Below are 27,107 nucleotides of genomic sequence, written 5' to 3' on the forward strand. Positions count from 1 at the left end.
GAAACACCAGCAAAACAAGCAAGAAAAGCTAGTCTTTTTCTTCTTTTTCAGGAGCAGAAGATATTCATCGCTGCAGCTAGCACAGGGGTTTAGACACGATATCCTGAGGGGAGTTAAGGTCTCCTTCCTCATGCAGATTACAGTCTAATACAGAGATCACCTTGTGGATGCTTTGCCTCTCTTTTAAAGCCGCAGACACCGTTTCTCTTCACTTTCACAATCATAAGGCTGGAGCAGCAACAAGAGTTCATTTGGAAGCACTTTATTAGAAAACCACGTCGGGTACTGTTATCTACCGTTCCGTGTAGCCTAACAGTTGGAAATGAGATTTTTCCAGCAGCATGATACCTACCAGCTACCCACAGCCCACCTCACAGAACTTCTCAGATCATAAGATGAAAATCCCTGGACAGATCAGTGGTCCAACTTGTTTCTTTATGTCCTAGATTTCTGGCGTCTCAGACTCCCGTACGAGCAGAGCTCTCATTTGAAAATCCCATTTTCTCTCTGTATTAAGAGTAATGGTTTCTCTTGCACATGAGAATAATAGCTTCCTTTGTACATGCAGATTATATGTTCACAAAAAACCCCCACAAACAAAAGTCCATCAGGGGGTTGCAATAAAGGTATACGTGCAAGCTAATAGAAGCAGTCAGAGCTGGAAAAATAAGGGACACAATGAAACACTTTCTGACACAGGTGCTTGCCCAGCCAGGAACCCATTAGCACCTTGTCAAAAAAGCCCCTAAGCACACAAAAATATGAATTTGGAAGTCATAAAATCCAATGGACATACACAATTAAGTGACCAATGAAAACCTGTCATCATCTCTCCCTGTTTGGAACATAGCCAGAAATGACTGGTGGGAAGGAAAAGATAATTTGGAAATATCTCAACCTCAACTCCTAGTGTGTACTGGCAAGGAAAAAAAAAAAAAAAAAAAAAAGAAAAACAAAAGATGTCACACAGCAAAGGGTAAGAGAGAGGAAAAAAAGAGTGGTTTGTGGCAATATCTCCATTAATTTTACGAGACTTATGAAACCTGAAGCTGGGCAGTGACTGTTGATTTAGCAGGATCTAGGGGCAAACTTATTGAGTATCTCCCACAGTTTCCATACGGAGCAAGATACAAAGCATCTGCCAAAGACCCAACATCCCTACCTTCACAGTCTCCCACATCAGTTGTCCCCAGTTCCCCTAGGTCACTTCGTCTGCTGCGGCTACAGCTACTGTTGTCTATGTTTTCTGTACCTCGGTTTTCCTAGTCCTCAAGTGTCAGTCACTCCTCGACAAATCCAGTCTCACACCTTCCAATCCAAAGCTTCACCACAGCATGAAAACTACTTACATCTTGGCTGTCAAACTTGACACATAGCGAGCTTAAAGCTTTAGTCTAACTAAAAACATGTTTTGCTGGGCTTCTGGAGTCAAACCTCTCTGGTCACAGCTCGTCATCTTTGTCTTCTTCCATTCAAAAGTCTGTTTAAAACTTGTTTATCCTTTCTAGGATTCTACCAGGAATCCACCCATGTGTAACTTCATAACATAAGCCTTTAATTATGGAAAAAGAAAAGAGCCCGCATGAGAAATCAACACACCCACTCTTAGCAGCACACCTCTCCCCACCCTGTTCGTCTTGATTATACATACTTAGGTGGGAAACTGTTTATTATCACCAATTATGGAGCAACTCTATCCTCGCTGCAGAACCCTGTCATATTGCAGATTGCACAAGTACTGTAAAATAAGACAGTCCTTGATGTAAAGAGCTTTTGGCAAGGCTGCCATGGAGAGGACTCCTGGTATTCACTGCCCAGGATACCTCTCTGGAACCCCTTTGCTGTTCACCATACAAGAAAAAGAGGGGGGAAAACTTCAAGAGAAAACATGCTTCTAAAAGTAAGTATCAGACATAGTTAGAAACACTGCTGGATGTAGATTTTAAAGTAAAAGTTGGAACATCTCAGTGATTTTCACAGGATCAATACCTTCCTTCCCTATGTTGTTCATTACATAGTCACTGCAAAGCACAAAGAGACTCGGAAAACTGATCTGACAGGCACTTGGAAATACCCCTGTTTTCAAGGCTTAAGAGAATTAAGGGCCTAACTCTTCCACCAGCACGATTCAGAAATAAATGCAAAGAGTCACCTGCCATTATGCTGCTGTAAAACACGGATGCAGCCGAGATGTTGTGCTTGCTCCAGTGAAATAACTTCAGTAACACATGCAGATTGACATGCAAATAAACCTCTTGAAATTGCACCAAGAGAGGTGGAGAAAGACAATCTTGATTAAAATTTTTTGAAGGACACTACTATGAGGTGCTTAGTTATGATCAGCTCAACATAAATTATCATATAACCCATTTCCAATGAGAATGCAATATGAGCTAAATTTTACATTGATTTATAGCTTATGAAGGCTTCACTGAAAACCCTGGTTGTTTCAAAAGTCCAGGTCAGTGCAGAATTAAGGTTTGTTTTCTTTCATTAAACAGCTACAATTGTGCATTAGGGGTGGAAGGTCATAGAAATAACAAGAAAAGGACTTAAAAAATTATCATCCCATGTAAGGAAAAAATTATTCCCCTGTGCAAAGTCCTAAACCTGTGTTCAGTTTGGCCTGAATTGACTGCAATGATTGATAAAATGTAAAAGATGATGTCATTGATTTTTGAAAAGAAATACAGTAATACAAGTTATATCTGAAGTCTTTCTCTTTTATTCACAGATTCTAGATGCCTTTTTTCAGACAAAAAGCCTCCACCTGCATCAAGTCCCCATTTAGTCTGGAAGTCTGCAAAGAGCAAGCAGTGGCCTACCTTAAACAGCAATGAAAAATGCGTTTCCCTCTTCTGCTTCAGAGACGCTGTGAAATCTGCTAAAAACCACACAGACTCTAGCAGAGTCTGTGTTCTGGTCACAGCTGTGACATATAGCCAGAGAAAAGGCAGAAATTTGGATTTATTTGCATGGTGTAAATGGATCAGAGTCAAAGCTCAGGGCTGAGACTGTGTGACAAGACGAGCAACTTGCAAAACTGATTATTAAAAGGCTGTCCCACACGAAACAACAGTCACACGTGGGGATTTGGATTTTTCAAGGTACTTGGGTTTTGTCTGTAGGTTGTTTTTTTTTTAAAAAAAATTATTATTACATGTCATTAATCTGTTCAGGCATTATCTCCCTTTAATTCTGCTCATTGCTTTTAATAGTGTATTTCAAGATATCGGCAAAGTATCTCGCTTTTTTCGTATTAGCTCCACTCATGCAACCCTTAGAGCTCAAAGTCTTGTGTGATTAATAGCTCTGCCAGCAATTCCTATTTAAAAACTACGCCTATTTTACCTCTTTCTACCCTGCCTCTGATTTTCCTCTACTCCGCGTGCAGAATCCCCATTGCCAGTGTCTTCATGCAACCCAAAACTTTTTCTCGGTATTCTTTTTCCACTTGAAGGTGGCCCTGTCGATTTTGTTTGACTGGATAATAATCAAACCACTTAAAAGCACAATCCTACAAGTAGCTGAGTGCCCGCTACAGATGTACGCTGAAAGCAGTAATTCAGTGCCTTTGAAAAAGCTCAGCACCTTGCAGGATGGTATCAGTATGTTTCAGCTTGCTAAGCTATGATTTGCCTGCACCCCTTTTTCTTGCCAAGAAGTCGGCATTACCTCTACTCTTGGATTTCAAGAAAATAAGGTATTTAAACAAGATCACACAGGATCTGCCACCAAGCAGGCAATGCAGGCACCTCATTGCAAGCCTCCTAAGAGGGAACTAGAAGTGTGAGTTAGGTATTATTCTGTCACTCCCTGACAATTTTTTTTTTAATTTTTATGTATGCGTATGTATATATATGGTGCTTCTTGACTCTTTTTAGGTAGCCACGTCTCCTCAATATCTCATTCAGGTGTAGCACGGAAAAGTCTAACAACCCTGGGCTGGCAGCCAAGCTTGCCAGTGACTGACGCTCGTTTAACTGAGCAAAGATTTGCTCTGCTCCAAGCAGGAACCTGACTGCACAAGGACCGGCAGTGACAGCGAGGGTGCAGGCTTGCATCCTAACAACACCGCTTCCAGCTTGTGTTCAGGCAAGTGGAACCAGCACTTAAGCTGAATGCTAAAAGGCTTCAATCTTCTGCTTCTTTCCAATTCACCTCCTGTATAAACCCAGGACTTTCTAGTGAGAGTGCCACATTAGGGTAGTTACATCGCTAATCCGGGCATAATTTTAAGCTCAATGAAAGGTGATTTAAATGTTGAAGGAGGAGAAAAGCAAAGGGAGGCACAGAAGAGAGGAGGTAGAGAGGAATGAATTGCTTAGAATACATTTTAAAAAATGTATTCTTGCCAGTAAATGATAGAAATAAATCAGCAGCATGAAGTCACTGGTAGCTGGATTTAAAACAGAGTTTATGACCATTTGCTAAGGGGCCAACATAAAGCATAAGCAAAACTAATAAAAATACAGCTTCCACGAGCAATGATAATGTTAAGCTTTTGGAACAAATTCTTTGATTTAAATGAAACTACACTTCTCCAAACACAGACTACAGGAAAATTCAACAAAATCTCCGCCCCAAAGGTTTTACTGTCTAACTAGTCAATGACCTGGAAGGGGTGGGTGGGGGGGTGGGGGGTGCGTGCACAGCGGGGTGGGTGCAGTAACAGAAATAAAACCATGTAGAGTGAAGTCTCTGCCCAGGAGGAATATATGGATACCTAAATCTCCTTGCCTCACTTGGTGACAAAAAAAAACTCCACAAAACCAAACAAAAAAGAACACAACACACACCTCATTTTCCATGGAGAACAACTGAAGAATTACAGCATTTGCGTAAGCAATTTCATGGTTATTAAACAATTGGCCCCCCAATCTCTCGCTGTCTCTTTTTTTTTTTTTTTAAGAGAGGATACTTTTTCTTTAAGAGAAGTAATTAAAAGAGGCAAAATGCTCTGGTCGTACTTCGTTTTGAACCCAGGTGGACTAGTAAGCTGCAGAAGAGTTGTTCTCGTGCACCTGATTTCATCAACATTCCCACAGTTTTGGAATCTAGTCTCTGGTGCTTTTCAGTCTTGGAGAAGTTGCTAACTATGACCCCATTTATCAAACAGACTAGCAATGTACTGGTCAAAGAATGCATCCTTTACATATCCAGTGGCCTGACGCTGGGTTTGATGTGCAAGAAACACTGTACCAAGCTGCGAACAGTAATGACGTTAGCCTAGCCTGTGGACTGAGATAACCTCTTAAACTTTTCATCTCTTAAAACTTCGGTTTACATTTCAATTAGGTCACAAGCAAAATCCATTTGGTCATGTCAATCTACAGATGATATAGCTTGATCATAAAAATCATCACAGAGCTAAGTACAATTGGTAATCTCTTAGCAGGCAAAGATGCTCTAAATTAGAAACGTGTGGGTGGGTTATGCATCTCTACTATCAGTCTGCAGTAATCCATCCGCTAAGTACTTTTTTTCATATGTTATTCTTAAAGTGAATATAAAAGTGAAAATAAAAATGAAAATAGAAATAGCCCAACTAAAGTATACTAAGAAATAAACATCAGTGGGAATGGGCAGGAAAAGCAAGAGTGGAAGTGAAGCCTTCTCAAAGAAAGCCCTTACAGTCCACACACACCCGAGAGATCCTGTGGCCAGATTTCTGCCTCATCTTTCACGAGACAGAAAACCAAAGATCACCAAAAACCTTGGCACCTTTAATACTGAAATGGCTTCTGCCTCCTCCTTTCTCTCTCCGGGATTTTTTGAAGCTGGATCTTATAATTGAAAGCCAGTGGATTAAGCATAACACATCAAACCACTGTTAACACCCAGTCTCCCGCAAGGCTGAATCCTAACAACTCTGTTTTCTGCCTACAGTATGTGCAAGCAAGTGGAACCACCACATGCACTGCATGCTAAAGGCCACAGCCTTTGTCTTCTCCAAGTTCTGTCTATTTCAGAGGCTAACATGCTGCAATTAGTCTAATTAATGTGAAACAATGAGCTGTGTTACCACTTATCAAATTGATTGTTCCCCTATCAAAACAAAACAGGCTGGCTTTTTGATGTAATTTCAAGAGATGATTTGAAATGTCATGTTGCTGCAAGCCAATTACCTTATGACTGGAGTCACGGTCAACAGAATACATAATTAGCACGAGTTTGGGAAGGCTGCTTACTGCTAGTATGCTAATTAACTGTCTTTTGTCATAAAACAAAAAGGTTGTAGCTAGGGTTGTGAAATAGGTCTTTTTTATTTACATTTCTTTGTGCTTATCAATGTGAGGCATGACAATGCAAAAGAATGGAAAATTTTAATTCCACTACTTCAAATTAAAACTGAGCCGCAAGGTCAGGTACAGCGTTGGGCTACAAGCAACGCTCAGCTCTCCCTTGCGTGACACGCAAGCTGCACCCTCTGCCCAAAGCGCAGCAAAATTAAGCACCGAGTGAATCTCACACCAAAGAGCCACCACGTAGCACCTACGAAAGGAGGAACGGGCACTCCATGGGTACCAGATGCTCCTTTCCAGGAAGGAGGAGGGTGCCTGCGAGAGCACAAGCGCCACCCTGCCAGCCCCAGGCTGCTCACCGCACCTTTACAAAAGCACCCTCCAGAAAGCTGAAAAAACTACACTACACACAAATGACGCTATTATTTCTGCTTGAGCGTGGTGCTCAAAGAGTGCTTAACGAGGGCGCGTGGGATAGCAAATGAACCCTGCCTGTAAGTAAAAAGCTTCATAACTCAGCTGCTGGCACCTCCTCTCTGTCGCCTCATTTGTGTGATAAATGTTGTATTCCTCAGGCATTCGTTACAGGGCTCATCCTGCACGGTGCTGGGTGCCCTCTACAGCTCTAGGTTTCAGGGAAAGCAGAGGAGCTCATTACTTTGCAGGACAGAAATCTACCAGAAAGAATCCAAACTTCAACGCCGGCGATCAGCAGCTCCCGACCTGCCTTCTCCCATCCCGCTCATCACTGCTCCACACACAGCCACGCTGTCACGCCAGGGAGACGGAGGGCAGGAATTAGCTTAGTGAATCATTGTTAATTCCTACCAAATTAAACGCTGGTTTTCTTTCTCCTGCCTATAATTCAGCACTTTATCTAAGGTTTTGCTTGGCCTGAGCAACTCCCGAGAGCAAGGTCTGGAATCACTGGAAGTTTTAATGATGTTGTTTTTCTAACAGCTGCTGACTTACGAATCCTCCTATTTGTCGTAAAAACGATTTTGTTTCTCCGTGCATGCTTGGTTTGAACCACTACAGAGATAACTCTCTTGCTTCTTGATAGCCCTTAAAAGCGAGAGAGATGTGTAAATCACTCTCTTACAGAGAAGAGAAATTAAGTGTTAAAAAACTTGATCAAGAAGTTGTCAAGCTTGCCTTTTCTGAAGACTTTGTTTAGATTCAAACCCCGTCTACTCCAGGTTCGTATGAAAAATTGCAAAGTTTCAAGTACAGGAATGGCATAGAGTGGATCATCTTTAAAATTACAATATGGAATCAGTAGGCATTGCTAAGTTATTTTCCTAATTTCTCTCTTCTAATCTGAACTGAACTCAAATTGTAATAAAATTAGGTATGCGTGCAGGAAGGATAAATTTTTATCTTAAATGATGAAACCTATAACGAATAGGAAAACACTCATTTCTTCTGGTGCTGTCATTTACTAGAATCAACATCATCCTTCCTGTCTTTATTCAGCAGAGAAAACAAAGCTAATCCCAATTTCTAAAGAGCTGGCTAATAAAGGAGTCAAGGGATCATTAGTCTAATTAACTCATTCCTGTTTTCAGTTTACATTTCATTATGCTATTACACTCTTTGAAATGTCAATTTTTAAATACCATAGAAAACTGTTTAACACATTATGTCCAACATTTAAGATATTATGTTCAACAAATCTAAGGACATATAGAACAGTTACTCAATATTAGTAAATTAATAGTATCCAGGTACACAACTAAACATCTCCCAGCTAGACATTTCCGTAAACTTTATTGATAGAAAAATCAGGGAAATATTTCAGTGACACTTGGCCCCTTGCTTTAAAGTGGTGCTTTTGCTACCCGAGTATTTCATAATAGTCAGGTAGATGTCCTTTCATCCACTTCTGGTAATCAGACAATTTTATTCTGAACAAAAAAAAAAAAAAAAAAAAAAAAAAAAATCAATTGGGACACCAAGCTACAATTTCCTGACGGTTGTTTCTTCTTCTTTTTACTGGGTGTCTTTCTATAGCCTAATATAATGAGTCACTTAATGTCTTTTAAGTCAATTTTTAAATTGATTGAATGAGTCGTTGAGTCATTGACTGTCTTTTAAGTCAATTTTTAAATAAATGCAACTTCTGTTAAATTGATGGTAACTTCTATAACCAGCTGTTTGCAAACAATCAACCTGAGTTAACAGTGCAGGCTTGTACTGCTACACTTGTCCGGAGAAGTGCAAGTTTCATTAAAAGAAATAATAGAATAGTTCAAGAAATTAATAATACGTGTGTGCACACAAAAGAAAATAGGAAGAGAGAAACTCACACGCTCCCATTTGCCCGTGGGCGCCTCTGAACATCTCACGTGTACTGGCTACCTACTTGCTGGGGAGAAAAGAGCTTTTGCTTGGCATTTAATCCAGTAAATCACTAAACGCGTGTAACACTACACATGACTTGTCCCCAAGCATCTCTTGGATTATTCACATGTTTAAAGTAGACATACATCGCAAACTGCTGGACCGCAGCCTGAAGTACAGAGATGTTTTGCCCATGTGCTGCTTCGTAGTGAAACGTCTCCAGGAGGCAATACCTGAGCAATTCAGATGGGCATGACTGGCACTACCTCCTTGGTATCCTCCTTTCCAAATGCCCCGTGATGAGATGCCCCCACCACCTGCCCAAGACTCCTCCAAAGAACTCCTTTCTCCTATGAATTTGCACAGTACCTACACCAACCATCATCTCAGTAGGTGACAGAATCAGGCTATACGTGCCAGGGTACACCCATAATGTTCTCCCAGTGAAAATGTCAGACATCGTGATTCCTTTGTATGTATTTTAAGGGATGCTAATGACTGCTTGCACCGACTCCAACTCATAGGCAAAATGAAGACAGACACATTGAAATGGGAATGAAGCATGACAGCAACTCTTACATAAATACAATCCAGGCATCAATTATATCTGCTACAGCATGGGCCCAGTTATTAGTCATGCTGGATAATAGGTAAAGAGATCTGATCCTTTACATATGTGTGAATCCTCTGTTGAGCATCCAAGATTCACCAAGACGCTATTTTAAAACTTTCTGATGTTATCTGGCCCTTACCTACAGCAAAAAGCTTACTAGTTAATTCCCGGGTTATTTTAATTTCTGAGAACTGGAATTTAGTCTTCTGAACAGCCTGGACCCTCATGAGACTAGTACAGCATCTCTACGACATCCTCTAATTGTGACAGTGCACTAACACAGGTTTAGCTCTTCTATGCTACAGATGCTACAGAAATCAAGTTTGTTTTAGTATCCACCTGTTCAGCCTATTGCAGGAAAAGAAATCCTTGCTGATCCTTAGCAAACAGAATGCGTGGCTAGATATTTCACTGTTTGAAGGAAACCACGCTGCTGCTCGTGATCAGTGTTTTTGTGTAGCTGTCCTTGCATTCTTGGAGGGAGGAGCATTCAGCTTTAGGCACCCAAGTTTGAAAAGTTTGAGAACGCAAGCTTACCTTAGAAACCTCTTACCTGGCAAGACACAAAACTCCACCTCAGGATGAGACGCCAATTAAGATATATTTATTCAAAATTTGAAATTGAGGGGCAATTTGAACAGCGGCAACCATTCACAATGAACCCTATGTTATGGAATCCATGCAATGCGTTTCTGGGATAATAGTACAGGAACCCCAGAGCTGCAGGAAGCAGAGAGGATGCTACCATTCTGCTTTCTGTCACCAGGAATAACACTAGAGGAAAAGAAGTGCCTTTAAAAAGATGTAAAGGAGGACTGCAAGTGCAGTGCACGGATTATTTTTAATGGCTTAACAAGATTAAGCCACATCCATTAATTAATGTATTTTGAGAAGGCTAATGAAAAACAACATATCTATCTTTTAAAAACATAATACACGTATCTTAAGTATCAGCTTTGCTTCAGGAGGACTGAATCCAGATAGGAACTGTGGCTAACAAGGTACCTGATAATGCTGCCGCAGTAGGCTGGGAGCATTAGCTCTCATTAATTCATGTTCTTAGTGTTATTCAGCATCACCGCCTGACCCGAATGTGATATAACAGGATGTGGCATGCCAGAATGCATCACAACATGTTCAGAATCGGAAAAAGCAAACAAACCCTCAACAACTAAACTTCCCTGCAGCCCCAGTATGGAGTTCAGCATTCCCAACTGGACACAGTCTTAGCTTTATTATCCATGTCTTATACCTCCCGTTGGCTGTTCAATTACTATTTTCTCTCACCTGTTTTCTAAAGCAGCCAAAGCAGGTCAATGCATTTTCACTTAAGAACAAAAGCACAGGATGCCGCTTAAAAGCTTTGACTGTCTGGGGTCTTTTAATTTCTTTCCCTCCGTGTGTGTCTAACCTGGTGCCACCCAAATCTAGCACTGTCAAGTGAAGACCAAGGTGATTAGGAGATACACACTGTTATTTTAGTAAATGCCTTAAAAAAATATTAAAAAAATATTTGGACCTGAAACAAGCCTGAAACATTAGAGCAAAGGCAAGTACAAAAGCAGGAGCTACAGCACCGTACGCCCCGTCTAACAAGGTGTTGAGCACCAAAGCCCAGGGGACTCTTGGTGCTCTCGCTGTGAAGATTAGACAAGAGCACTCGCGCAGGACACAGCAGGAATATGAAGGGACATGAAGTGAGCAATCCCAGCAGACAGCCTGTTGAAATGTCAGTCAGGCACTCTGCCTCCACCACCTTTCACAGAGCTAAACATCTCTTTATGTCAGAACAAATTGGGCAATCCTCAAATCTTTTTTTCCTCTCCCCTGACTTCAATGCAACAACGAGCGCCAGGAAGGAGAGCGGGAGGGAGCGCTCACAGACAGTTCAGTTCACTTCACATGAAAGCGCCCTGACACGCTACAAGACTGAATACTGATATTGGCAACTCTTACAATCTTATCAGAGAGGCAGGAGCAGCAGCAGGCAGCGTGCTACAGACCTTCCCCTTTCCAATTACACTGGATGGCTGTTCCTTTCCCAGGCATCCCACAATGTCCTTTGAAAATAAACTCCTGGGCTTGATCAAAGGCCACAAAAGCAAACATGTCATTTCCTTATTTACGAGCATATTTACTTTTGTCATCTTTTTCTTGTTTCCACTCCTACCTTCCCTCGTTAGTCCATTAAGGAGGTCTAATTTAAGTGGCGTCTAGCACAGTGCTCAAATGGAGACTGGTGAGCGACCGCAATCTTATTTTAAACTATTTGCTTTCACTTGCAAAATTCTGTACAGGGTGTTTGGTTGGGGTTTTTTGACCACAAAAACATACGCAGAAGTTATTTTTGCAGTATAGCAGTAAAGAAACGTTCCAACTGACTTCTGTGAATGTTAGAGAGGTCTTAGTTTGACTGTATAGAGGTGCAAGAATTACTGTGATTTATTTTTTTTTTTAATTTGATTCAACACATAAAACATTGCCTAAAAAATCATCAATTTTCATTCTTAAAAAATAAAAAGAAGGAAAAAAAATAGCAGCATCAAAGGAAAACAGAAAACTTAACCCAGCCAAGATGAAGGACTCTGAAATCACTGGAGCATCAGCCTCCAAGAACAGCAAGACTAAGCTGCTAGTTCACCTTTAGGTTATAAAAGGTGTCACATAATAAAATCTATTATAAAATACATATCTATCTAAAAAAAAACCCCAATGCCATAAAACACACCAACAAAAAAAAATATCTGTGGTTTTAAAAAAAAATGCAAAGTGAGTATCGATAATAAAATATAATTAATTGGTCACTGTCATGCCTAGCCACCTATTCTTTAGATCACAGGCTTATTGCAAGCATGATCATTTGTACAGAATGATCAATTCCTAGGACGTTAATCTGGATAATAATTTCTAAAAGTTGCCTAAAAGTTCTAATGTTAATTGATCACAGTTAAAGATCAGATGCATTACATCACAATTTCAAGTTCCTATTTATGACATTCTGGTAAGCAAATGTCTTGTGTATGGTACAGACATCACCAGACCATTTACTGCCCATTACTGCCAAGAAATGAAGCCCATGCTAGAGTAAACTGTGCAGTTTTCTGGCATTCATTAAAGGAAGAAAGCTTTGTAAGAAAAAAGAAATACCACTGATTTTTACAGGTGTTTAATAAAGATAAGCTGAAAAAAGGGTTCCTATTTTAAGCTTGGTGATAGCTAAAAATGCATTCAAATATGTTCAAAAGCAATCTGAAGTCTCCTAAAAATGGGTGTTTAAAAGTATTCAAGAAAACAGTAAAAATGCAAATAATATTTGTCACATTATTGTAGGATATGGGACAAAAATGCTCATAAATTCAAAGAACCCTGCTGAGGCAAACTGCATTTCATTTAAATATGACATTATTTGGGAGTCATTAAAACAGGAGTAACGTTTATCAGTTGCATTGTAAAGGTTAGTATGAGAAAACAGCAAAAGTTTGCCCATAGCAGAAGGAGTGGTGCAAAGGACTATGAGCATAACACCCTTAATTTTAGTTGTTGTAGCTGTGCCACGGCAATAAAAAGACTTAATGTAATTGATAATTCACTACTGTAAAAATACAGCAGTAAAAATAATGAGGAAGAACCAGTATTTTCAAGAATCTCTGTTCAATGTTCTAATATCCTTCATATACATTATAATGAGACAGATTTAAAAAAAAAAAATAATGAAAAAAGAAAAGAGTGCCAATAGCAACTGCTGACTTTCCATTCAGGAATGTGTTCAATCCTGAAAAAGAAGAAAGCATACAGTGCCTTGTGATTGCTACAAAATATATACAACTGCTCTCGCTCTTCCATTCCAACATGTTTCCCCGATTATTACTTTTTTTAATATGGAAATATAAACCCACTTAATGGGACCCTTAGGCTACACAGAAGTGGGCTAATACGTTGGTTTTAATATAAAGAGCCTAACTCTCACAATTAAAAGTGTCTAACCTTGCTGAAGAGAGATGCTTTCTAGCTACAGCCACGAAGAACCTTGCGCAATTGGAGACGAAACGCTTCTGTTTATATAGACTTGCAGAAGTCTGCCTGTACTCACTTCTGAAAACACACTGAAATGATGCTAAGACCCCCCAAAACTCCGGAGCTGCCATTTTGAGCCTCAAACTGTTCCCTGCAGTCAATCAGCAGCATTAATTGCTGCTTATTTGTACCTGGAAATCAAGATGTAGATGCACACAGAGGCCTTGATTACGCAGACATTTAGTCAGTGGCTTGACTATTGCGAGTAGTTTTTGGAGAAGCAATCAAATTAAGCATCCCATTAAACATCTGATGTAGGTAAATCAGTTCCCAGGTCTTAAAATTTGATCCATCTTGCTTTCCTCCATCTATTAGATTCATTTGTATTTGTAAAAATCAATCACACGCTTGCCTTAGTCTTGCCTTAATTCTGTCAATGAATTTAAACACATCACATACAGCACTTTAATGTAGTTTAGATTCAGCTATGAAGACGCATAACGGTTCTGAGTTAAGATAATTCTGTGGTAAATGGTGGCTCCCCTGGAAGTGATGCCAGTCACCTGGACTGTCCGTGAACTGGTCTCTGGTCTCTCAGCTCACTTTGTGTCTGTTCCCTTCCAATGCGTAGTGAGTCATGGGGTCCGAGGGGACGGGGAAAGGAGCTGGGGTGTTAGACTGCCTTAGTAACGGGGCAGAAGTCCCTCAGGCACGCACATGTTGCCCCCGAGCCAGCGCTGCTGGCACCACCTTTGTCACAGCGATGGCCAGGCAGCGTTTTGGGGAGGACCCAGCTGAACGCTCACCAGCCAGGCACAGTTCTCACCTGGCGCCTGCGGGCAGAGCTCAACACCACCACTACTCACAATATTTTTCTACTAAATGTCTTTTCCCCCCACCCCGCCTGGTGGTAGTACAGTCTGTACCACTCCATTTTCCTACCTCAGGCAAAACGTGCAGCCTTTCCTGAAGCTGTTCCGAACAGAAACTGGAGTAACACCAGGAGGCTTTTGCTCAAGACCTCCACAACCAGCCTGATCTGCATTACACCACATGGTATGCTTTCTCCCAAAATCTCCATGTGACCTGTGCCAATTTGTATTCGCGTTATTTTCTTTGAGCTTGAAATTGATTTGCAATGTTCTCTCTGAAGGCTCACCATTTACATAATTTGCCATTATTCCTGCATCACACACTACTCCACGTCACGGGCGAAGTTCTTCACCACAGAAGCGGTCAGGCGTGGGCTTAACTTTAAGCACAAGAGGTCCCCGGAGACATCTCTGCTACTGCTCGCATGCTACACTTCACCACACGCCTATTTACTTTGTCGTGCCACAGACCATACGTATCGTAGCTTCTTGGAGCTATTAAAAGTGGACACACAGCAATCGCAAGCAGAATTGGGCTTATTGTCTCCACAGACTCGTGCTAATATACCAGCGTCTCAAGACATCACTTCATTTTCATAACAAGGAGGAGATTTAATTTCAGCGGATTTGTGCAAAAAGCAATTTGGAAACTTTGCAACAATGATATTGCTTCCCATAAATGCCAAATTGGTAAAAACATCATAAGAGGCAAACACAGCACATTCACAATATCATTTCTTCTATCTTAAGTACCAGCATTATTCAAAGACATTATACTGCTAAGTATCCAAATAATTCATTCATTTTAAGGATCGAAAGCATAATATTATTTTGTTAAATTAAGCTCTCTCTTTTCCAAATCCCTCTTTTGCACTTAAACTGAGGAAATAAAGGCATCTGAAAAATGCATCTGCATGCAAGGCTTTTATTTTCAGTTTTCAGGGTCTGCTCTGCTCCAGTTGGGGTGTGCCCTTGCATTCTCGCTGAGTACCAAAACACAAACCTAAGTGCAGTAATAACTGTAAACCCCTGCTTTGGATCACAAAGCGAGCCACAGGTAGCATCTCATCCCTGTCTTCCACCGCTAGCAGGAAGGAGGCAGCTGGCAAGGGAAAACATCGCTCACCTTTACCTTACTGGCACCGCCATAACACAAAATCTCCGCTTAAAAAGAAATCGTAATAACGGAAAATGACTGTTTAAAATGATAGCAAAGACCAAAAGTTCTGACTACGGCAGGTTGAGGGAGGCAGACAGCCCGGTTTTAAGCATACCCTATTAACTGATGAACATCAGGACTTTGTGGTCATTTAACACTCCCTATAAATGAAGACTTGATAACAGTTATTGATCTCAGTTTTCCTGGAAGAGGATCCCTGGGCTCAGCAGTGAGCAGTTTTGCTTCTCTCAGTTCATAAATACAAGAATAGAGCTATTGCTCAAATGCCACCCTCGCTGCTGAAAATGAAATAAAAGTAAAATTTCAGTGCAGCACGGAAGCAATACAGGTGTATTTCCACAGGGTTTTTTTGGTAGATAGCCCAAGGTTAATATAATCTCAAATTTCCTTATGGGAAATAGAGAATCGCCACAGCTGAGCCCTGCTATCATTCAAAAATATTTCCTTAGTGAATGTCTACTCAAACCATAGAAGTATACAAGTTACTGTTCTTATTTAATTATTGATCTTCCTTGTGTTACCATGGTATCTGAATACCTCCGAACATCAAAGAATCCAGCCTAACTACACAGAAGACAGGACTATGAGCATCTCTGCTGCCCAGGCAAGAAGCTGAAGCAGGGAATGGGAAGTGTTGGGTTGGTGCATCCCCAGCACAACTACATCACAAGACACAGCTGGCAACAGCTATTGTCTCTCCTATCTTATTCTTCTGTCATTCAAAACTTTTCCCCATTTTCCTTCTTTCTAGCTTTTTCTCCCTAGAACTCTGCTATTGACTGGTCAAATCAAAAGCTGCTTTCTAAAACTTTCTGTGATGCCACCGAAAGCGCCTACATCACTGATAATATATTCTCACACGACTTAAACAGAGAAAATTAATCTCCTCTCTTTCCATCTCCCCTTCCCCAAAAACCTGAAAAACAATCTCTGCACCTCCTGACCCCCAGTTCAGATTAAACCTGGATATCGAAGAAGAGACCTAGAAAGAGGTGCACGTCCCTTCCAATGTGGATTTAAGGAGAAGCTACACAAGTAGATGAACTGTTGAACTCGGTCCTCTGTCTTAAAAATACATTTCGGTGGGATTGTTAATGCACGATATAAGTACCCGAAAGATGTAACAGACTTCTGAAAAATGAATTAAGGACGTATTGCCATCTCCAGCAAAATAATAAAAGTAGAGAGATTAAGAGGCAAGCATATCTTTTTGAATTGTAAAATAGGTTTATAGGTCTTCTAATAACAACTTTTACTCAAACCTTACATAAATAGGCTTATATGATACAAATATTATGTGGGCTATGTGGAAACTACAAGGTCCCTAATCATGTTTAGGGATTACTTGACAGAACAGAGACATTTCATTCCTACTGGACCTAGGGATTACAGCAAAGAAACATCTAATATTCCATTTTTTAATTTCATGCATTTTTTATTTACCTTTAATGATGCTGTATATATTCATCATCCTGAAATATTAAAACAGTATGAAAAAAGTAATAAATTGGTGGAAAATTTAGGGAATGGGAATGCAACAGCACGCAAATCATACACTATCAAGTGCTTGATACACATTTAAAATTACTGTCTAGTACAGCAAAGCCAAATTCCTGGCAGATTTCTGAAGCGCAAAGTCACAATAAGAAGATCAGCAGAACAGACTGAAATAATAGAATATTCATCCCCCTAATCCATATGCAATTCTTTAGGGCTTTTTTTTAACAATGCATATGAGGTCTGACTGTATTCAGGATTTAAATAAGTTGTCTCTCTCTCTCTCACACACACACACACTCACTCTGTATTTTTGTTTTTTAAAAAAAGTATATACAGTTATCATTTCTGCTCTACTGCACCCACATTGACAAGGTTAGCACATCTCCTCACACCCCAGATGAAACAATAGCATTTTAAACAACAAAAGTGTTAAAAGAAATACATTTATTCATACCATTGAAACCTCCTGCAACAGCTTTGTTGGAACGAGGGGGTCCAGTTTGCCTGGGAAAGGGATTTATTTTTAAAAAAATTTTTTAACTCTTTCCTACTTCATTCTAAATAATTACTGGTTAATTTAAAGCAATTTCATATTTAGTTATTGGCAATAAAATTTTGAGACCAGTATTAAATCTTGGAGAGCATGCCTTTCTCTCTAGACAGATGTAATTTGAGATCTGGTATTGTATAAATGGACAGAGACCTAGAGAGAAATAAATCATCTCTCAAAAGACAGATGCTGATGATAATAATGATACATGTAGAAAATGTGCGTGAGGATGGGTGACTGGGAGGTGCAGTATAAAACTTCCATTGCCATGCATGAGATTACTGAATTAATTTCAAGTAGCGCAACGCCACAACTGAGTTGTAAGATGTTCCTCCAAACAGGAGCATAAAAACATTCATCCCTTATTGTACAGACATACAAAGCCTGGTCTTGAGATCAGGCAGGTTTTACACAGGTTTAACTCTCTGATTAGGCTGCAGAACATCAACACCACAGATGGGTGATATTAACTGAACACAACGAAATATAAGACATTTGCAACGGTAATATGGACATGGACTTGCTAAATAAAGGTGCCTACATGTGATAATTATGGTGGCCACATGCAGAAAGCAGCTTTTGCAACCAACATGACAGTGCTTGTCACAACTCTTAGTGAGGTGAAGGAGCACTAGGACAGGTGATGGTACATGGAAAGCCATCTGGTAAGTGGAAAAGAGCCACCACGTCCTACCAAAACCTGACTACCCAAACACAGCTATTTGTAGTAGCAGGTCTCATGAGAAATGGCCTGGGGTGCAGAGTCCTGCCCAGCATTTACCAGGACTTCGGGGTTCTACCTGGTGAGGGACATGCTGACCCAGCCCCCTTTAAATCATGCTTGTGTGTTATCAGCCAAACTGGGATATCAGTTGACATTGCTATTCAAATTGCACAGTTACAGTTTTAATTTGATACAGACTAAACAAGCAACGTAAAACACACTTAATGGAAGATTCTTTTTTTGGCATGGAACCTGCTTTTCTTTGGCAAGAACCTGCTGTGATTTATGCAGCTGTGATGCCACTACCTGCCCATACCACGATGCTCGTCTGCTGACAGCGTTCAAACTTATTGGTGCTTATTGCTTACAGGTATCTAATTAATCTTGATAGATTGGGGAAACAAAATCACAACCACACTGAAATCAGCAGGAACAGTCCAGCAACAACAGGGCAAGAACACATCCATCCCACTTGCATATTTTGCAGGCACATAAGCGAAAGAAGCAGCATTCTTAGAAAGGATTTGATCTGTACTAGCGAGAAAGGTGTTAAGTTGTATAAGGAAATAAAAGAAAAACAAATATCAAAATTATGCTAGAAAATATGATGAATAAAGAGGGTCTATTAATGCACAGTGAACTTTGGGGGGAAAACCTGACAGATGCCCTGCAGAGCTACATTGGAGCTAATCTGAACCTGAAAGGCACCAGTGGCAGCAGCTTTGCTGCAAACATGCCATGGTTTTAAAAGACAGGGCAGTTAAGCAGAAGCACAAAGTACCATTTCAATTTTTTTTGGTGAATTTTCTCAGTGCAAATTAGAGTATGCCTGAAATAGATTAGTGCTACTCTTCCTTCTGCTATCCTGCGTTTTACAGGACATAACACATACCTATATGAGCATATTTTAGGGAAGACCACAACTGTTTGTGACAGAGGAGGCTAGAAAAGAAGAGGAAAGCTTTTGCCCAAATTTCAAAACTTTGTTCCAAACCACAGAGCTACTAAAGCTTTTTTACAAGTGCTTGTAAATACTTTTTATGTGCATAAAGAATATTTTGTTTCCTCATACTCATTCAGAGAAGTGGTTCAACCACCTAACCACCTTCTTTAGAAAGTTTCTAAGCAAGCAACGCAAGGCATATATTTGGAATATGAAAGTTTAATCCTGCTCATTAAAACATGACAAACTTATAATTAATTGAGAATGGAGTCAATAATGAGAACATCCTTCAATGTAATGATGTTGGTACTATCAACTTGCAATATGGGAATATGTTACAGAAAGTGAAGTATAATATGAAAAATTGTAAGTCAATTTAAAAAAGAACAGTTCAACGTTTTCCCTTGGGTCCAATCTTTAAAATGCAAATTTTAAATCCTCAAAAGTTATATTTTCCTAGTCATCAAATAAGATAATACATTACGTTGTTTTCCTGCAATGAGGAATAATTCAAGGTCTTATATTGCCGGATTAATCTCACAGCCAATATTTAGGAAAGGTTTCTTTTGGAGCTAATCAAACAACAAAAGCAATCTTCAAACTGTGCCATATTCATTGATTTGTAAGGTATCTTAAACTTCTGTTTTATTAAATGCAGCTTAAATTAGCAACAGCTCTAAATCCACCTGCTCATGACACCCCTTGAATTTCACAGACATTATGGGAGATAGGTAAAAAGAAAATGCATTCAGATCAAAATTATTAGGACAAACTTTTTTTTTTTTTTTTTTTGAATGAAAGATGACATTTCAGTTTTAAGATAGCACCAAGCTACATCCCTATTCCCTACCTGATGTCGCATATCTGGAGGTTGTTGCCGATGGTATTCAGTTTACTTTTTCTTATGGAGCTAACCGCCTTGACCTTACTGGATAAGGTATGTCCACTGATTCCTCCAAATAATGCTTATTTCTTTGCACATATGAGAAGGATAAGTGTCAATGTACAAATTTATGACATTCTTAGGCTTTCAGTATCACAACAGTATCATTAGGTTAAAGGACATTACTCCACAGAGGAGTAATGTTGTGATGGTACATCTGTTACCATAGGGACAAGCGGTAGGGAACACTGTGTGGAAGCATGTAATACCATCCCAATCTTCACCTTCACTACTAGTTAGCGTTGGTAGTTTCTTTTCTTTCTGTGAGCGGTCATACACGTGTGAACAGGATTTTGCCATGGTTTGAGAACATGTTTCAATGTAAAAATTTAAATGCCTGACTGTCGGCACTAAGAGATTCCTGAGTTAGCATGGCCGAGCTTTGAGCTCTGGATAAAGAAGTTTTAGAGCCGACTCACCTCCCTCCGTGTCCTCAATGACTGTGTGCAACAGAGAAACCATGTTTCAACACAGGTGATGCCTACGATCAAATAATATAATATAACACAATACTCCATTAACTCACATGTGTTAGAAGCTGCCAGCGCAAATCTTTTTCAGACCCAAGGAAGGATATCCAAATATTGGGTAATGCACTCTGACTGGGAAGACTATCAGTGAGTTTCTCTGTTTGTTTATATAAATGGGCCAATACTTTTTAAAGCACTTCAGAGCACTTAACTAAATCAAACAAGCACTTGAACTTTAAATATCTAGCAAGAGAAGCTATTGACAAGTATGACTTTACTTAGTAAATCCTAATATCTTTGCGACCTTTCATTCATGCAGTCTCTTCACGAAGAGAAGCACCAGGCTCTCACCTCCACTCTGCTCTGCTGTAAGACAGAGGGAAGAGCAATTGCCTAGCCCCCTTTTCGCTAAAGCAAACCGCTTTATTTATTTCCTATATGGGGATCCTGGGCCCACAGTAACCTTTAGAAAGCAGTTTCTAATTTCGAAATCCTATTCTCTCTCTTACTTGGCCTTTAAAGTAGGATTTCTCCATCTTATGAACCTCCTTTTCAACTCTTTGCTATCCACAGGTTGCTAAACCTTGATTTGGGAATATAATGTTTACCAATCGTCCTTTTAATTCCCATCAGGTCAAAAATGCTGTGGGAACAGCCTGCTATGCTCAGGAGAAGGGTGCTTTTGGTAAGTAGTCTTAAAATGGCATTAGTGTCACATGCACCTTTTTAGGTCTTCATACCTGTAATACACTCCCTAGCTGCTGCGTTATATACAATTACACTGGTCATTTCCTCATCTAGATTGGTGTGACCTAACTAACATGTGATGAATCAGCATCCAAATGAATAATCTGAAAGATTATTCTATAGCTCTGGACAGTATGTTTTTTTGGAAACATTATGATTTCATATGGGTCAAGTAACATACAACTCCATAGCTGGACTCTGTCAAATCAAGTTTGCTGTATGCTCTGAAAAACAGGATGGGTTTATGCATTTTGAGGAAAGACAGTTTTCAGAAGGAGAAAGCCACTGATGAAGGCCAGTCCAGCCTCAAGCATTAAGCTGGCCCTGAGAACCAAGAAGGAAGGAACGTTTCCATTCCGGAGCTGGTACATCACATTCCCTAAAAATCCCACACCACATTTTGATTTTTATTTCTCTCTCAATGTGTTTTGCCCACAGTCTGCATAATGTGGCAGAAGGGAGGTGATAAAATAAGCCTTTACTTTAACCTGGTCATTTGGTTTTTAGAGAAAGTAAGTGTTTTTAAGCTATATTCTGGAGCTCATTAACCACATCGGGATTTCAGTTTGCCAGTTTTAGGAGACATGTCATATGTCCTGAAAGCGGTACTGGCTGTTTGGGATTTGTACTCACCAGTTGGCTAACGAACATTCTCAACACCCTATTTTGTTAGAAAAAAACCCAACAGATGCAGTGGAAAATATGAACTACCCTGCGCTAAAGCTTCAGTCTACGTACAGTTCCTAAAAGAAACAGCTTTGAAAATTCTTCGAAATACCCTGTAAGTTATAATTGGCTTTTAATGTATAAAACGGCTGAGTAATTTAAATGTTTGGAAAAGAAAACAGTCTTTCCTAGAGTTTATGAAGTGATAAGTCTATCTCTTAGAATGATTAACCATGAATCCTGATTTCAAACACAAGCGTTTACTAGCATATGCTCTCCACAGCTGACATGGTAAGATCATACAGTTTTATCAAATTAATATTCCAGGGCCCAACTCTGATATTAAATCCCCATTCCCCACCTCCCCCTTGAGTAAGTGCCTTGGTTTCTATGCAAGTAATTTTACTTCCTACACTTAAACAACAAGCGAAATCAGGATTAAGCTCTGCTCATGATGCATTTTGGTCTACTGAATGACACAAGGTAGATTTGTATGTACAGGATGCATACCATGACATTCCCACTGGAAACTGAAAAAAACCCCAAAGCATCCAAACGCAAAGCCCAAAAACTAGTGATATTCAAGGATAATACAATAATCATTCACTTAAAGAAAAATTTTTAGTATTGAATGCATATTGGAGAGACAAATGAAGTACAGCCAGAACAGCAGAAAGCATGCTTTTGGGTAAGAATGCCCCAAATAACGTCACATTTTAGAACAGTGCTAAGACAAGACTGACAAAAGAAAGTGCAATTCAGCTTTGAACAAACTGCAAACAAGTAACAAGAACTAATTATTTAGAAAGCCCTTCAAGATCTCATGGCTTTGATAAAAATGAATTAAAGGGTGAAATTAAAAAAATACAATTAAAACTTAGACAAGATGAGCTGAAAGAGAAAGAGAGACAAAAGCAGTGAAAAGAAACAGATCCAGCAAAAGTACTGGTCTACTTTATTCTAATAATAGAGTCATCAACAGAGTATCTGTATGCACTAACACCTAATTTGAGCATCCTGAATTCTGATCCTGATTTCTAGAGATGGCAACTACATATTAAAAAAAAAATAACACTTAAATTGCTCATTACTAGAAATAGATTGATTTGCATGAGAAAGGTTCAGAGTTACATTCCCATTTCATTTACAAATATTAAGATCATGAAATGAAGTCTCAAAGTCCTAACTCCCGGGCTAACACTTCCCCCCCCCGTAGGTAACAGCATCATTGCCCCGGGACCTGGGAAATAACACATCCAGTGGCCACAGGGAAGAGGCAGTGTGAGTGAGCCTGGCAAAAACTGGAAAAGATCTTTGGAGATGAGCATGAGAACTTGCAGTTCTGTTTGGTATTCTAAGACAAACAAATAGAGAAACATCCAAATGGCAAACACCATCAGCAGCGAAGGCCTGCCTTTATTTACGTCCATCTGAGTACCTGACCACACATGTCAGGGGCAAATCGCTCAACCAAGACAAAACCATGGGACTGTTCAGTAGAAGCAGAAAGATCTGCTCATGCAGAGCAACCTCCAAAGCCGTGGTCGTGCTCAACCTTTCTATTTCTCATTAGTTTTCCTCCCTTCAGCAAAACTTGCTGGTATACGAGGTCAGCTACTTTATTCTTAAGTTTGTGAATGTAAAATGACCAAAGAAACATGAGTTTACTGCGCCACAGAAGATAATTGCCAGAGCAATGCAACACGGTGTATGTCGGGCACAAGAGAAGATGGCTGATACTCTATGGTCAGCACAGTTTGAACCGCTTGCTGAATTTGTTTACCAAATACCAGTTTAAGCCGTGGTTTGGGTTTTTTTGGGGGGTGGGGATGAGTGGGTGATGTTAAAGTTAATATGAGCAAATCACCAAGGTATTAGAAAAACAGCAGCTGATGAACCTGCTGCTTTAGACAATAGCTCAGGGATCTAGATTACTGTTTTGCCATACTTCCAGCTCTATGCTAAACATCAGGTTGTCAGAATTGTCTTCGCCCCCTGAATGCTACATGTGAAAACTCTTATTTTTGTGTTCTAACACTTATACCTAAGTATATAGTTAAGTATACAGTTAAGAGCCACCTTAGCGTTCTTCAAAACCATCCCGAAGTATCAGATCTCCCTTTGTTTTGAAGGTAAGAGTTTGTTTTACCCAAGGGAGCAGCTTGTCAACTTCTAGGACCTTCAGCCACTAATCTCTCTCTCACCTTTAAGTGTCTAACATGCGTTTCCTCATTTTACCTTACTGAACATTCACCGCTGCCAAAATGCATGTATTGAACGTAACGAGAGCGCTGTCTCTGATCACCCTGGACTCTCAGAAAGTTCAGGAGCAGGGCCAAAACTGCAAGGTTGGCTTCAAGATTACGCGTGAGCCACTGCCACGACTGAAGCTGCACGCATCAGGGGGCACACACACACACCCACCCCACCCCGCTGCTGGCTGCAGTCTCCCACCCCCCCGGCAGCTCCTGCGTGCTTGTTCCACCAGACAAACGGCAGAGGAGAGGGAGCGAACCCCCTTCGTGGACTCACCATCCTTTTCTAGTCACATTCACTACGCATTGCATTAGAAAATCGTAACGGTGTTAAAATATTTTGGCAGGATTTGTTATGGCCAGATCACTCACTTCCTTTGGGACACACAAAGCCTCCTCTGGCAATGAAACAGCCCAAATGTCAGCAAATCCTATAGAACAGAAAACGGTCTGTCAATGTAAAGCCTAAATGAATCTCCAATTAAACAAACAAAAATATAACATAAAAAATGCACATACAGAGAAGAGAAACGACCTAGAGATGCTCACTTTCTATTAAGGGTTGGTTGTGGGGTTTTTTTCTCCCGTCCCCCCAACCCCGCCACCCTCCAGAAACTTCTAAACAGCATCCCAGTGTATTCATCACAAGGTGCTATTAGAGCACAAGCTCACTCCAAGTGTTACCAATTCACGGACAGATTAGAGGGCACATTAATAACGTAGTTAATATGAAGTGTTTAGAGCCTTTACTTCGGTGACAAATACGACTCAGCCAAATTTCCTGACCATTGAGGCCACGGAGGAACAATTTGGTAGATTTCATCAACAGTTCTAATTATGTTCCTGTCAAGTCGAGAACAAAGTAATCCATAACTGGGGGGCTGCTCGGAGACAGTGCCACGTGAGAGTAATTTATGCCCAGGGCCCTCGCTGTAGTTAGTGTGCACAACGCTTGACTAACAAGTGGGTTCAAAACCTGGAATTTATTAGGGAAAACGCAGCCCTCCAGCTCCGAGCAGCTCGTCAGGTGCAGGCTTAGGAGGAGTTACGAGGCAAAGTCTCCTTGTTTATACAAGCATCCGAAGCCCACGCTGGCCTCAGCGGGTTTTAAAAGGCAAGATTTCAGCCCAAAGCGTGGCACGGGCTTCTGCCAGAGCTGGGGAGCCCACTGTGGAGAGCAGGGCGGACCCAGCACTCTGAAAAAACGTTCCAGTCCTTGGGACACCGGCACCACCACCTCGCAGGCTGAGCAGCACCGATGCCCTTTCGCGATCCTATAAATAACACGCTAATGAAAGATGCAAAGGGATTATTAGTAACAGTAAACTAAAATGCCACAATACACGACGCATTTCTTACCGCAGCCCAACTGGGAAACAGGCTGAGAAAGGGAAGGAGGAGGGGGGGGGTAAACGGGGGAGAAGCTGTCATGTAATTTTGAGTCATTTTCCACTGTGATCTATATTGGGATGTGGCTTCTATCCTTTCAAACGGGATCATTTTATGTATGACACTCTTGCTGCATTTCACAAAAAGGTAGGAATGTCTCCCGAGCACTAGGAGAGGTGCAAAGCCTGGCAGCGGTCACTCAGGACCAGCTACTTGCGTTAAGTAGTAAGATGTTAGGGAAAGCAAAATGATGCATTTCAAATGTAATTAAGAATAGTATCTGTAAACACAGGGCAAAATAGCATTAGCAAAAATTAGATTAATGTGATAAACACAAAATGCCTAATGGGTTTTAAAGCTTAGTTTTCTGAAGGTAGCTGTGGGCATAGGCTGCTGTCAGCAGTTTTAGATTTTTATTTAACAGGACAAAAATCATAGGACTTGACAAAAAAAGTCATTTCACAGCGAAGACACAAGCTTACAAAAGCGTCACCAGCTAACCACAGCAGCAGCCTGCTTTAGTGGACAAAACATCAGCTCCGATAAGGGGAATGCGCCCACCCAGGACCCCTCCTGGAGACTGACATGGCGTGTGGTCCCGGGATGGTCACCTTCTTCACCCATGTTCCCCACCGGTAAGATGGGTGCAGGCATGTGAAGACAAGGTCGTTGTCCCCACATCGCGTATCTTACCAGTGGATTTTTGGCTGTACAAAAACTTTACGAGCTTTGCTAAACTGCTGGTTTTACTTCACCTATTAAATAGTAGTTGAACACCGGCACAGAGCGAACGCAGAGCACAGTTGTGGGGCACTACAGCAAAACCCTGAGCTTCTGCTGTCACACTCTGCTGGGGTTACTTATTCAAATGTGCTTGAACCTGTAAGTTATTTGACGTCAAATGCAGGGAATTTCCCAGCCCTACTGAGTGGGACAGTATCAGTCTTGTGCAACTGAAGCTTCGCAGAATTGTGATTACTTGCACCCTTTGCATCCAAGGATTAAAAAAAAAAAAAAAAAAAAAAAAAAAAAGAACCAAAAAGAAACCCCACAAAACCCCCAACCAAACCACTTACAAGGACTGGTGGCTTAAGCTTCACAAGGAGGCGAAGTGAAAATGGAAGGACACAGTCCCATTCTGCAGATGTGAAAAGAGAAACCACTCTGGTAAATCAGACGGACGGTGATTTGGAAGCCGAGTGATGCCTGGACATTATAATTCCCAGACTCGTGATTCAGTCACAAGACACGCTTCCTTTCCTGGTGAAATGTCATGCTGCCTCATGCTTCTGTTACAGAACACATCTTAACCAAGTGTAGCAAAAGCATGATGATCCCATTAAGTATCTAACATCTAATACCTTGTGAAAACTAATTTAGTGCTTTATCAAATCTCTAGTTTGTATGTAGAGCATAAACTGGCTACATTTGCTAATAGGGCAGATTGACCCATCCCATATATTATCAAACCACATCAAAGTCTGCTGGAGGACATAGCCTTAGCTACTTATTATCCCTTGCATTAACTCTCTCACTAGCTACTCGACCAATACATTTTCCTGTAATACATCTGTCATGATTTTGCAGAGAAATCAGCAATTCTGAACAGTGCAGCAGTTAGGGACAGATAACAGGACTAAACCCATCATGGTC

The 27,107-nt window shown here is 40.5% G+C and overlaps 1 protein-coding gene across 29 annotated transcripts in view; it reads right to left on the bottom strand.

The window, feature by feature from the left end:
* The window catches only part of ESRRG (estrogen related receptor gamma), a 408,187-nt gene that overhangs the window by 210,412 nt on the left and 170,668 nt on the right, over nucleotides 1–27,107 (bottom strand). For 8 of the 29 annotated variants that reach the window (XM_055725774.1, XM_027809209.2, XM_055725777.1 and 5 more), the window contains one exon: nucleotides 24,438–24,496. The exons of 18 other annotated variants lie outside the window; for them this stretch is intronic. Coding sequence is in view for 3 of the 11 variants with exons in the window: in XM_055725752.1 (XP_055581727.1) it covers nucleotides 24,438–24,496 (59 nt within the window). In the remaining 8 variants the exon portion in view is untranslated. Of the gene's footprint in view, nucleotides 1–24,342; nucleotides 24,497–26,530; nucleotides 26,547–27,107 lie in introns of those variants that run through there. 3 more of the 29 variants (XM_055725755.1, XM_027809201.2, XM_055725775.1) reach the window with 2 other exon arrangements.

Source organism: Falco cherrug, chromosome 13, assembly GCF_023634085.1.
Source record: "Falco cherrug isolate bFalChe1 chromosome 13, bFalChe1.pri, whole genome shotgun sequence".
In the NCBI taxonomy this organism is placed as follows: Eukaryota; Metazoa; Chordata; class Aves; order Falconiformes; family Falconidae; genus Falco; species Falco cherrug.